We start from the raw sequence: 12,575 nt of genomic DNA on the forward strand, positions 1-12,575 counted from the left end.
CCTCTGCAGAATCGGACTAACCGAGCCGCCGCTGCAGGACGCACCGGCGAGGTGCCAGCTGAAGTTGTTCACAGCTCAGCACGGGCAGCAGTCGGGGCTGAGAAGTTGCTCCCTCCATCGCACCCTCATCCAATCTTAGGGACTCTGGCTGAAAGTTATGCTTCTGACGCCGGTTGTCGCACAGACTTGCACAATGATAAGGAGACCCGGAGCTTTCTACGTGTGTGGAAAATGATCGCAACCAGCAGCGACCTTTCCATTATGGTGAGGAGATGTCTTCTCACTTTCAAACCATTCAGGTAAGAACATGCTCCTTCCGATCTGACGCCGGTTGAAACCATTTTAGTGTTCACTTACATTCAAAATGATGACAGCAGACTTACATTTTTACTTCTCTACACTGTTTTACTTTTTACTAATACTTTTTGTTATTATTATTGCTGCAACATCATGAAAAATTTGATTAAAAGGAATACAGCAAAAACTGCTAAACTGTCGCAGTGTAAACATTTTTTGTAGAACATATGAGATGGGGTTCCTACATAGGAATACAGTGCTGGTCGTTTCCCTTAGTGGAACAAGTCTTCCAAGCTCAGAGCATTGACTTTAATTGGAACAACTGGATACAGGCTGTACAACAATTGCTTATGCAGCTAAAAGTTTCACCACCAGCAGCTGGAGAAACAGTGAAAGCAAATCAAGCAGCTACAAACTCATTAAAAAGTTTCAAGTTTGACCTGATAGCTCAAGGACTCATTAGCATTAAGGAATTAGTCATCACAAGGGCAGCGATGGTGTCCATGCCAGCACAGGCAGTCAGTCTTTCAGGCGTAAGGTTCCCTGATGTTTAACAGCTTTCTGAGTGAATGTAACGGAGTGCATGCCCTGCCAGGGCTCCAGACCTGATTTAACATGCCAGTGAGCAACTCACATGCTCATACTGCACTTGAGTGGCTGGCACAGTGAGAAGAGGTCTCACCTTAGAATTATACGTACAATACTTGTGTTTCCTCACAAAGCACACATGCTTCCTTGCACAGCAAATCCCTGTTTGTCACCATTACTGCACATTTTGGATAGTAATGCATTCCTATCACTCACTCAGGCTCTAGCTGAGTGACTGCAGCCTCTCTGCTGTCAGTTTTCTGCCTTAAACATTCAAGAAAGAGAGCTGAGGTCTGCAGAAGTGTGACAATCTGTCTCGCAGTTCCACTCCATGAAAAGCTTGTTTCCAAACATTTCCTAACATTTTCCCAGCATGGCATTTGGTGTTTGTTTAAGAGCTGGAGAGCTGGAGAAATGTTTGCTGTGTGTTTACTGTTCTCTCCAAAGCGTAGCCATTCACCTGTAATTTAATGCTTTTATTTTGGATGTTTTGCTCACTGAGTACATCGTGATGTAGAAAAGCCACCCATGTTATGGTTCATTTGAGATGACACAGTCAAGCGACTACACAGTTCTTTTCTGTGAGTTGATTAATACAATATGAACTGAAAAATGTTGTATGTCCACGCTCCATAGAGCTCCACACAGACTTTGAGGGATGTTATCTCAAAGAGCTTGATGTGAAGTCAATTCTCTTGTGCCTATACTGTGAAATTTCCTCCTCTACTTTCTTGTCCTTCTCTGTTCTTTTTACTCTTTTTCTTTCTGTCTCACAAGCTTTAACCCTGTCTCTTGCTCTTTTGTCACTTATTTATCCTCTTGTTTCTGTCCCTCTCATGCAGGATCTTTGTGGTGGGGATTGGCTTCTTCAGCCTTTGCTTTCTAATGACCTCTCTCGGGGGCCAGCTCTCGGCGAAGCGACCCGGAGATTCCCCCTTCACCGTTCGAGCAGAAGGTAAGCCTGTGGTTGCACGTCAGTGCTGCTTGGTAGCCTGTGACTACAGTGGCTGTGCCCTGCGCTGGTAATGAACAGGCTGGAAACATGCTGAGAGCTCTGTGGGGCTTCCTTGATTGCCGCCAGCGGGCTGACAGACCTGCTCACTTTGCTCATCAGGAGTGCGTCAGAGGGTGCTGTCGCCTGCAGAGGCTGCTCTCTTCTCTCATCTACACCTCCATCTTTTTGTTACACCTACTTTCATCTCTGGTCAGTGCCCACATGACCTTGTTCTGACCTGCATGAATTAATTTTTCTTGTAGTTGGCTACTAGTAGTTAAAACTTGTGGAAGCTGTTGGGATTTTATGTTGCTGTTTTGTGCATATTTATATGTTGGTTATGTTGACCCTGTATACACACTACCGGTCAAAACACCCAGTTAGAACACCCCCATTTCTTCAAGTTTTTTTTATTTTTTTATTTCAGCTGCTCAAGTCCAGTGAATAACATTAACTGGTCCAAAGGTAAGTGGTAAACTGTCCAAGGTAATAAAAACAACAATGTCACCAAAACTGAAAAGTTCCCGCAGCAAAGGAAGTAAGTGAATCCTTGAAAGTTAATCCAAACAATTCCTATAGGTGATGACTTACTTGTACTGTTTGTACAAAGGCAGTGCTGGAACAAATTGTGTTACTACACTCTTTGATGCATTATTAGGACAATACTGTACTGCAGGAAGTAGTACTGTAAATTGCTAACTGCATAGTGAGAAAACAGTAACAATGGAAGACAGACTGGTTGGTCAGGGTTCATCCTACAGCAAGATAATGACCCAAAACATTAGAAGAAAAGAACCAGACAATGACTTCACATGATGGAACAGACTCCAGACTTAAACCCCATGGAGCTGGTTTGGGATGAACTGGAAGATGAAAGCAAAGCAGAAGTTTATCTTTTATCTTCTTTTTTTTTTTAATCTTTAATATTTACACTGAGACATTGCACTATGTAACTGTCTCAGCAACAACTGGAAAAATTGAGGTGTTGTAACACTTTTGACAGCAAGTGTAGGCGAATGTGTTGATATACCAAATTTATCTGTTTCTCTGGTATGCTATATGGTTCAGCGTGATGTTTATCACAAAGCACAACTGATCATGTGTTGGTGTCTCTTTAAGAACAAGCTGATTGACAAATTTAGATAAAAATCTTATCTTTAAAAATGTTAAATGTCGGTTCAGAAATAGCAGCACTGACCAAATCAAAGCTATGCCCGAAAGAAATCAACTTTTTTTCTGAGCCACCATCCCTAGAGAAACTTATCTTTCTCAGCACGTTTTCTGTGTTTGCGCAATGTGCCTCTGCATATCAACCACTATAGCACAATCTATGTGGGAGAGTTGGTGTTAGCTTTTGGACTATTGTCTCTCACCTTTTTTTATCGCTGCCTGACACAATGTTGACACTGCGTGTCATCCTTTGTGACTGATACCAGCTGGCACGGGAGAAAGCAAAGTGTCTATCTATCACAAACCATCCAAGGACACCAGTTGTTTGTAGTTTGTATTTGTAAAATATTACACTGATCTCAATTTATTTCTATTCAAATGAGGCAACAGTAATCGTTTCATCCCTGTTGAATCATGCAGTCTGTTTCTGAGCCAATCAGTAAACAGCATGACACCCTGTGGTTGTTTGTTTGTTTGTGTGAGATGTAAAGATACTGTTGAGTTGAATGATTGTACTCAGTTATTAAAAGCTTTAATATTGACTCATATTCGGAGCGCGTCCTTGGGAAAATCAGTGTAATTCTGAAACTGTAGTGATGCAGGAAATGTTGTAGTGAGGTGCATCAGGTGTCATCATCGGAGACAATTACAAGGATCTTACTCATTTATGAAATAGTATATGCAAAGCTGGTTCAGGGTAAGGGGGGAGATGGGGGGGGTAGAAGACAGGAGAGCTGTCTGATTAATTAACCACTCACAGGCTGCAGTCAAGGGAGGGCATCCAGCCTCTAGCTCATTAAACCCTGCAATACCGCCAAACAGGGAGAGTCAGGCTATGTAAATTCTTGTCCACTGTGTGCTTGTGTACACGTGCATGTTTGGGAATGAGGATTAGCGGCACGGGGAGTTAGCATAATGAATGAGCTGGGGTGAATTGTTCAGTGGAGCAACACCTTGATAATGTTTAGCACACACACCCATCCAGCTAATGCTGCTGGACACTGTGATAACTGCAAGCATGCACCTGCTCATGCATTGTCCCCCTTTACACTGACATGTGTGCATCATGCATCCGTGCAGAAAATGTGACAAAAATCACATACAAGCAGCAGAGGCACCTTAAAACTCACAGTATTTTCAATCCAAAACAGTAAATAAAATGGCCAGGCTGTGCTGACAGCAACCGTTACCCTTTCTTTTACTCACCTTGTGAATGGCAACTACCTGAAGAGCAAATGCCGTGAGGAAAAATGTGTAATTATTGTCCTGCTACCTTCTGTTTCTCTCTCCCTTCTCTGCTTTTCTGTCTCCCTCATTTTCTCTTTATGTTTTGCTCTCTCTGTCTCTCTCACTACTTTTTGTATTATTTTGGTCAAAAACCTAACCTAAGATGCACCAAGCCTGTCAAACGTTCTTTTCAGATGCTTTTCAGTCAAAAATAGGCTCCATTTTCTGCATAGTTATAGATTCCTGTGTACTGTGTATAATGTAATGTTGCTCTCCTTGACGTTTGAGAGCCAGAGACCCAGAATAACAGAGTTGCATTTGGATACCAAGCTATATCCAGATTTAATGTGCATGCATTTCCTTCATTACTTTCCTTTGAAGGTACAAGAAACTAATGATGTGGAAAAGAAGTAAGAGGGGGGACAGAGGGGCACTATTTCTAGTGGAGTGGGAAGCATGAAAGGCGGAGGCGTTTGATCCTAGATATCTTAAAGGCTCCAGAGGTGTACTGTAGCTTTCTAATAAGCTGTTTGAAGACCACCTTCACAGGGTGTCCTTTTACCACAGGGGTCTGAGTGCAGCTTAGTCACAAAGGGGGAAATAGGCCTAGGATACTTTCAGGTTTTAGCCTGGTCAGAGCAAGACTAAATGGTTCAGATGTAAAGGTTCTCTATTCCTACCTGCAAGCCCCATTACCCATCATTCTCTAAGTGCTGGAAAATATGTTTTGCTGCAGGCAACTGGACTGTTGCATCTCTCAATGAAGGCAGACATTTTCTTAAATCTTTATGCATGTATTAGACCCCTTACATTTACCCCTTTATATTTGCTGTGCTGAATGCATGCTGCCAAAAAATATGTTTGAACTGCTCTTGAATGAATAATAAAGCAACTACTTACACTTTGGTGGCTGCAACATTGAAAGTTTTCAGGGTTAAATCTAAAAGAAAACCTGCCTTTTCCACACAGTTTTAATCCCTCACTGAGTCAGAGCATCAGGTGTGCAAGGAGCATCGTGTTCAACATCCAGTTCGCTGCGATCCTTTCACAGACACTGACGGAACTTTTTTATTTCATGGCTCAGCAATCTTCACTACGTGATGCATGAAAATGAGTCTTTCCTGACATCGCTCATAGTAAGGGTGTGGCATTTGCAGGTTTATCAAAAGCTGTGAATTCGAGTACTTGGTTTGAATAAAAAATGGGATAAGTAATCTGCTTGAAATAGAAGTGCTCTCTCTCCACTGTGTGTAGATGTTATGAATAAAATAAAACTGACCTTTGCTGGTGATGGAACTTCACCTGTAGTTAAGAGTAACTGGAAATGAATGTGCGGCGGACTGCTTGGCTGTATGCCTGACAAAGGAGAGGTGTGAATAAAAGATGAATGCTCATTGTTCACCCTTTCGTTAGCTTCTGTCACCTGGTGCAAAGACCAGTGATTTGCTTGGCTTTTGATTTGCTTTTTGTGTATGTGTGATGTGTGTAGAAGTGCTGGTGTAGACCGTGCAGTATTAGTAGATTAAATTGTCTCCTGGGGGAAGCAGTTGGAAAGGAAGCACTACAGTTTTGTTTGCAACTGTGTCTATAAATTAGGTCCTGTAACATTACTACCTTTAGTAAAGAGTGTTGCCGTGAAGCATGTGCATCCAGTTGGACATATCGGTGCTCATATATGCTGAACATACAGAAACAGGATAGTTTTCAAAGTAGTGAATGCACAAGCAACATTGCTACTAATTTAGTGACAAGGTCTTGTGCTGTAATATTATATAGCAGAGAATGAATATGATAGGCTGCTTGATTTCAGCCTCATTTGGAGCATGTGTTTTGTTGATCAGGCATTGTTGGCTCTGTAGGATGAGCTGCAAACTGGGTCAGGAAGTTCACTTCCAGACTTGGGTTAGGTAGCATTTTCTATTCTTGTTGTTTCTTTTGCACTCACGCAAGAGTTTTCTGTGTGAAAACAGGAAATATGTTTATGCAAATGCTCATCATATTTTTATGGTTCGGCACAATCTGAGTAGTGAAAGGATAAAAGAGAATAAAACTACTAAAGTCCCATTCTGGAAAAAGGTTGTATGCTGTGACACTCACACTTATGCATTGCAGGGTAAACTGAGAGCTGATTGTTTGACTGGAAAAAACAAACTCCACACACTAAATGACGGTATGGTTTATCACTGTGGGGAATTGATAAAAAATGTTGGTCTACATCTGCATAGTGTGGGGAAGAGGGGAGATAGCCAAAGGAAGACACGGATTCAGGTTTTAATTGAAGCCACAGAAAGCCACGCTTTTGATGAAATAAATAAATAAATAGTGCAGGTAGTTTCCCCTTTTTCCAGGCTGTCAGGCACAATAAGATGCCGGAGCCACACAGTGGATAAGTCGCAGAGGTTTTCTGCTCTAATAGCTCCTGGCAGCTTCCCCAAAGGTGACAAAAAGAAAAGAGAAACTCAATCTCAATCAGCCTTTTCTGTAATGAATATTTGAATTAGGAGTGAGGAGACAGGCAGAGGGTTAGTTGTGCATGTGTGAAGGTAAAAGAGTTCAGAGCGGGAGGGAATATATGAATAGGTCCTGGTGACAGATGAGATGGAGAGGTCTGACCCCGGGCTCCCTCACTAAGAACACTAGGCAGCCAGCATGCATATCAGGGATGACAGCATTTATTTATTTAGCTTTCAATGGCCCCAGTGGGGAGGAGAAAGAATCGCTGCATATAAATCAAACATGACACACAGCTACAATCAATAGTTTTGGTGATGCATAAATTACCAAATGTCAAAACACTGTATTTCCATTTTAGAAAGCTCAATGTAAAATAAGGTTTTATACAAGGTGTTACAGAGCTCTAGTTTATCTCTGACTTGATTCTGTTGATGTTTACATTGCTGCCAAGATATCTTATCAACATTCAGCCTGTGGTAGGGAAAAAGGAAGAATAAAGAAAAATGTAGTTTAATCAATAGTGTTCAGTTTGTATAATCCACCTGCGTACAGTTCTAATGACCATATATTGATACCATACCTTCCACATACCAGTGACGCTCAACACCTGCATTACACCTGAGCCACCAACTGAAATGTGTTTTTTTTTTTTTTTTTTCTTTTTTTTTTATGAGCCTTCACAAGTTACATCTCAAAATATGTGATAACACATTGGCAGTGACAGCTCTCTGCAGCATATCATTTTTGGGCTTCTTCTCTCAAAGAGGTCTTTGTGTTACTTTTGGTGTGAGATCTTCATGTTCTTGTTAAGTTGGTCATTCCGGTGCACTTCTTTACCTGATCTCCTTGCACTTATTGAATGGAGTACTCTGTATTTACACCAAGGTCTCGTACTGCACTGAAGCTTTGGTGAAGTCCATCACTTGTAAGTTGTTTTGGATAAAAGTGTCTGCTAAATGAGTAAATGTAATTAAATGTAATTTCACGTCTGCTTGCCAAAATAATGCGTGTGGCAGTTTTGCACAGTGGTAGAATCTAATTAAGTATACAAACTCAACTGTAATTTGTATAATTTTGACTTTTGGACTGAGTATATCCACTTGGTGCGACTTTATATTTCTACTCCACTTTCAGAGGCACATATTATGCCTTTTCACTCCGCTACTTTTACCTCACAGCGATAATTCCATAGCTGCCTTACAGATTCAGATGTTACATACAAAACATATGATCAGTTTATAAAAAATGATGCATTGTGACAGATTAAGTCATTCAAAAGTCTGCAGAGCAGTTCAAATTAGCTCAACCTTGACCAGCTACAACAATAAAGTGCTGTTTACATTTTAATACATCCGTATTAGTAGTAATGATCCACTAATATAATAATAATGTAACACTGAAAGAGCCTATTCAGCCTAATGAGTACTTTGACTTTGAATTTTTTAATTAATTTTGCCGATAATACTAATTTTGAATTTAACTTGTAATTGAATATTTTCATCTTGTGCTTTTTCTGCTTATTTAAGTATATGTTTTGAATACTTCTTCTACCATTGGTTTTGCATGCATGTGTCTACATGTCTGTGTCGTTTGCTGATAACTTTCCTGGCAAGTACTGCTACATTGTCCCTATTTAAAGAAAAGCTAAGTTACTCATACTCGGCATAAGGAAACAAATCATTTTATGCACCTTCAGTTTAACTGATTTTACTTTGTGCAAAGATTATATATGTATATCATCTGATTATTAGAGGAGCTAGTGGTAGAATTAGCCCAGTGTAGTGAGAGACCATGCTCAGAGCCTCCCTGTGAGATAATGTCGAGCAGTGTCTAAATCCACACACTGCATGAGAGCCGAGGTACTGAGATGCACTGTCACTCTTTTAAAGCCTCCCAGATGGCTGCATGTTTGAAGGCAACAACAATTGGATATCACGCAAAGAGGGTGGATTGTATGATTTGTCAGTCCTGCTTTTTGTCAAGCTTGAAGAGACTTAAGGTGGATTATTGGGCAGTTTTTGTTCACACACTATACTTGACACAGTATATAAATGACTTAAACTGAAATATTGCTATGTCCAGAGTCATGCATGCACCAGGCTGTCCTTGCAAATCTGTTCTCTATAAATTGAATACCACTATTTAAACATCCAAATCATAGCCTCCAACTGAGGGACTCTCTGGTTTTGACATTGATGTTGATCTGTGAATTCAGTTTTGAGAGGCCATGTCTAAATGAACCATCAACAGACCCGATCAATAAAAGCACCACCACCTCTCCCTGTTTGACTTCAGACACTCGTAGCCGTTCACATCCTGGACATATAAACAGATAATTGGCTCAGATCAAGGGTCTTTGGAAATGCCTGAAGGATGAGCTTTATATGCCAGCAGACGTTCAGCGGGGAACTTTTGAAGCTTAAGAAAATACTAATCTTTCAGTCGTGTAAAACTCTTCGGCTGCAGTGGCTCAGTAAAACAGGGTGAGGACATAAAAGCAAGACTTGCAGACAGAATTTTATTTAGCCTTCATTTAACCAGAAAGACCTGCCCAAGATAGCACAGCCAATTATAGAATAGAGCATATCAAAAACAGACAAGGAACAGAATGGGTTTGGTAAAAGTGAAGTGAACGAAGGTCAATGATAAGAGCGGTGTTCGCCAACAAAAGAGGGCAGAGGGCCCAGACGCTAAGACTAGAATGGCACAATGGACTTTCTTGTGGAGAACTACGGCTAGCGGTCTGGTTCGTTCAGTGCTTTGTGGAGCTGATGAGAGAATTAGGGGCAGGAGTGAAGGTATGGACTTCAGGTGATGGAGAAAGGCGGGGACAAACTGAGGACAAGTGGTGAACAGAGAGGGGAATGGCAGGGTCTGAAATGACAGGAGGGTTACTGGCTTTCAGCCAAACAAGAGGTAAAAAGCTGTGGCCTTGATATAGGGAGACTGGTGTGGAAGTAGTCGATGAAAACCGCTGTTTTGATGTCGACCAAGCAACAACAATTGTTGTTCACAGTTGAAATTGATTATGAGGGACAGTAGCTGTATTCAGTGTTCATTTCTTCATTCTCATCAACAATCTTCAGCGCTGAAATTTGAGTAGCCTGTTGAGGCAGAAATTTTTTCTGCCTGGCCATGCATGTAGCCAGTGAGTCTCCATGGGCAGCTGTTTATAGCTGGCTGCCCAGTGTTTCACTGTGGACACAGCAGGCTACAGTACAAATGGTGATCTAATTGGAATTTGTTCATAACATCGATTGTGCTGTGGCTCTTCCGAAATTGAGTCGTTAAATGAGATTAGCTGCTGCTAAATCCGCCCTTGATTAACCAGCAGATGATGAATGACATTAGCACATTGATACTATCAACTCCTGGTACACACCTCTGTCGACACGCTGGACTGTCCATTGGAAAAAAACACAGGAGCCAGTGTTTCCCAAGAGGCAGCAAGAGTAAAAGCTAGCCTGATGAACAGTTGATTGTAAACACATATAAGGCTCAGTTCTAAAAATGTACTGTGTAGGAAGGGTGTTTGGTCGCAGTAATGGTGATTTATGAGCACAATGTGTGCAAGGAGCATTACAGTGAAGAAATGTGAGTTCTTCTTCCCACACTTTAGCCCAGAGGCTTTGTTTAGATTTACTGCAGAGAGTACACCACAACTGATAGAGGGTCCTCTGAACTGAAAATATTCTTCTTCATGAGCCCCCAGTCTTTTCTTCTCCACAAAAATCCTGACAAATAAATACACATTAGGATGGTAAAATAATTCTTTATTAAGGATTTTTCACTCGATTTTGGTTCACGCTAGTTTGGACCTGCATGCAACAGGTTTTGGACAGTTTGGACAGCACAGAAATAAGTTACCCTGCAGTGCTTTACTCCTTAATGGAATGGAAATTCATTTAGTCTCTTTCTTTCTGTCTGTGGAAGGAAAACTTGTTGTCTAACTGCTGAATTATTCAAAGGAAGATTGTCTTCAGGCCATTTTGACTGAAGATATTCTGGAAATGACTGGAACTGTATTAAGACAAAGAAGAAAATATTTACAGGCAATAAAGGAAAGAGATTTGGGGAAATATCTGGGCTTTCCCTAATACAATTCACTTGTAAGCTGAAGTCTACCTGCAATTTTCTTTTTTGTGATTCTTGATCCTGTTGCTGAGTGCTTCCTTCCTTTTTTTATATCTCAACAACAAATATACACACAGACTTCTCTCTCCTTCTTTTATTTACTGGTGATTTGATAAAAAAAAATTTCTATGAAAGGTGACTTTCGCTTGGGCAGTGATAAATGAACTCTGGCAGGGGAAGTGAGCCTGCACACATTGCAGTTTCTAAAGGCTAATGCAATTGATGAGAGAACACTGAGAGGTGAGGCTTTATTTTCACTTGCAGTTACCAAGAACGATATAAGGCTGTTGTTGGTTTCTACTGTTTTTCTCGGGGGTTCAGACCACAAGTTCACTCCCAAGTCCCGAGAATGGAATTATTTATCTTCATTCTTTGAATTTTCTTCATCAAAAACGACTTAAGACCTTCTGCCTGAGGCAACAAGCTAATTGTGTTTTCTTAGCAGCAAAGGCGCATGTGAAGCCTTTGGTGAATGTGAATTCTGATGCAGTTACGGGTTAATAATTACATTCTGCATTGAGTGTAGAGTTTAGTGTGATCAAAGAAAACAGCACGGGGTCAGGACCTCGACACAGCGGCAGTGCAGTCTGAGACCTGCTTTGACCTTATTGTCTGTAGCTGCAGGCTGGTTAATTGACTGGGTGTTTGTTAACAGCATCTTTACAGTTCACCACCAGTCAGGTCGTTAACAATTTGAGCCCAAGCAGGAAGACAGAAACCAATACTGTCAGGCTAATTTGCCCATCCCTGTCTTTTGCAGCAGCAGCGCCGTTTCCCGGTGAGCTGCTGGTTTAATAATGAACAAACGAAAATAGAAACTAGACTGAAGTGATGTTTTAAAGGAAACCAACAGTAAAATGGAACATGAAATAAATGTGGCCTTGACGTTCTACATTGGTGCAGTCAAACTTTTAGCAGGTACATTATTTCAGAGACGATGATTTACTGTACTGTTGTTTTGCTCCTGTGACCTTTTTTCCTACATTATATAAAGCTAAATGTTGTTATATAAAAAGTGACTATATAGAAGGACATTGTATCATGCCATAAAAATGTCAAAGTCATGAACTTATTCATTATCTTTGCTGGCTCGTCTGTTTATCCTCACTCTTTTTACCATCTGCTATATTGGTAACATAAATTGCGTACATTAACTGTCTGTCTCTGTGTTTTTTTAGTACTTGGCGGCCAAGAGTCTCGTGGGGTGCTGAGGAAAATCAGCGACATGCTGGAAGTCATTATGAAGAGGATGGACACTCTGTCTAAACTGGGTAACACTACAGACACCCACAGGCTGGATGAGCTCAGCTCTGCACTGGACAGGTACAGCACTGACTTGCTGGTTGCTTGTATTTTAAAGAAAAATTTTCCCTTTGTAGATTATTGGTCCAACAGCATTGGTTTAGTAGAAGACAGGGTTTATGCAAAAGGTCTAGGTTCCAGGATGATTGAAGGATGTTTCAGTTTTGCTTGTGCAACAAAACTACTTCTCTAGTGTTCGAGCTAGTTGCTGTGGTGTTTTCAGTAGTGATCGAAAGGTGTTTAAAAAGGCTGGGAAGGAACAGCAGCTCAAAGCTGTCAAGGTTGTACTTGAGGTGAGCCACAAAATATTCTGTCCAGCTCAACCCGTGTGCCAAAGGTGAATTTCATTGGCACAGTAATGGTGAGATAAAAACATGGAAGCTGAAGTGGACCTGAGAGATACAGAGTG

The 12,575-nt window shown here is 41.0% G+C and overlaps 1 protein-coding gene across 2 annotated transcripts in view; it reads left to right on the forward strand.

Moving 5' to 3' along the window:
• The first annotated feature begins 231 nt into the window (after positions 1-231).
• Positions 232-12,575, forward strand: part of LOC111230274 (alpha-1,6-mannosylglycoprotein 6-beta-N-acetylglucosaminyltransferase B-like) — a 54,689-nt gene continuing 42,345 nt past the window's right edge. For both annotated transcript variants that reach the window (XM_022756956.1, XM_022756957.1), the window contains exons 1-3: positions 232-299; positions 1,728-1,840; positions 12,043-12,187. In XM_022756956.1, the coding sequence (XP_022612677.1) occupies positions 232-299; positions 1,728-1,840; positions 12,043-12,187 (326 nt within the window). The remainder of the gene's footprint in view (positions 300-1,727; positions 1,841-12,042; positions 12,188-12,575) is intronic.

Source organism: Seriola dumerili, unplaced genomic scaffold (genome assembly GCF_002260705.1).
Source record: "Seriola dumerili isolate Sdu_G_001 unplaced genomic scaffold, Sdu_1.0 BDQW01000260.1, whole genome shotgun sequence".
Classification (NCBI taxonomy): Eukaryota; Metazoa; Chordata; class Actinopteri; order Carangiformes; family Carangidae; genus Seriola; species Seriola dumerili.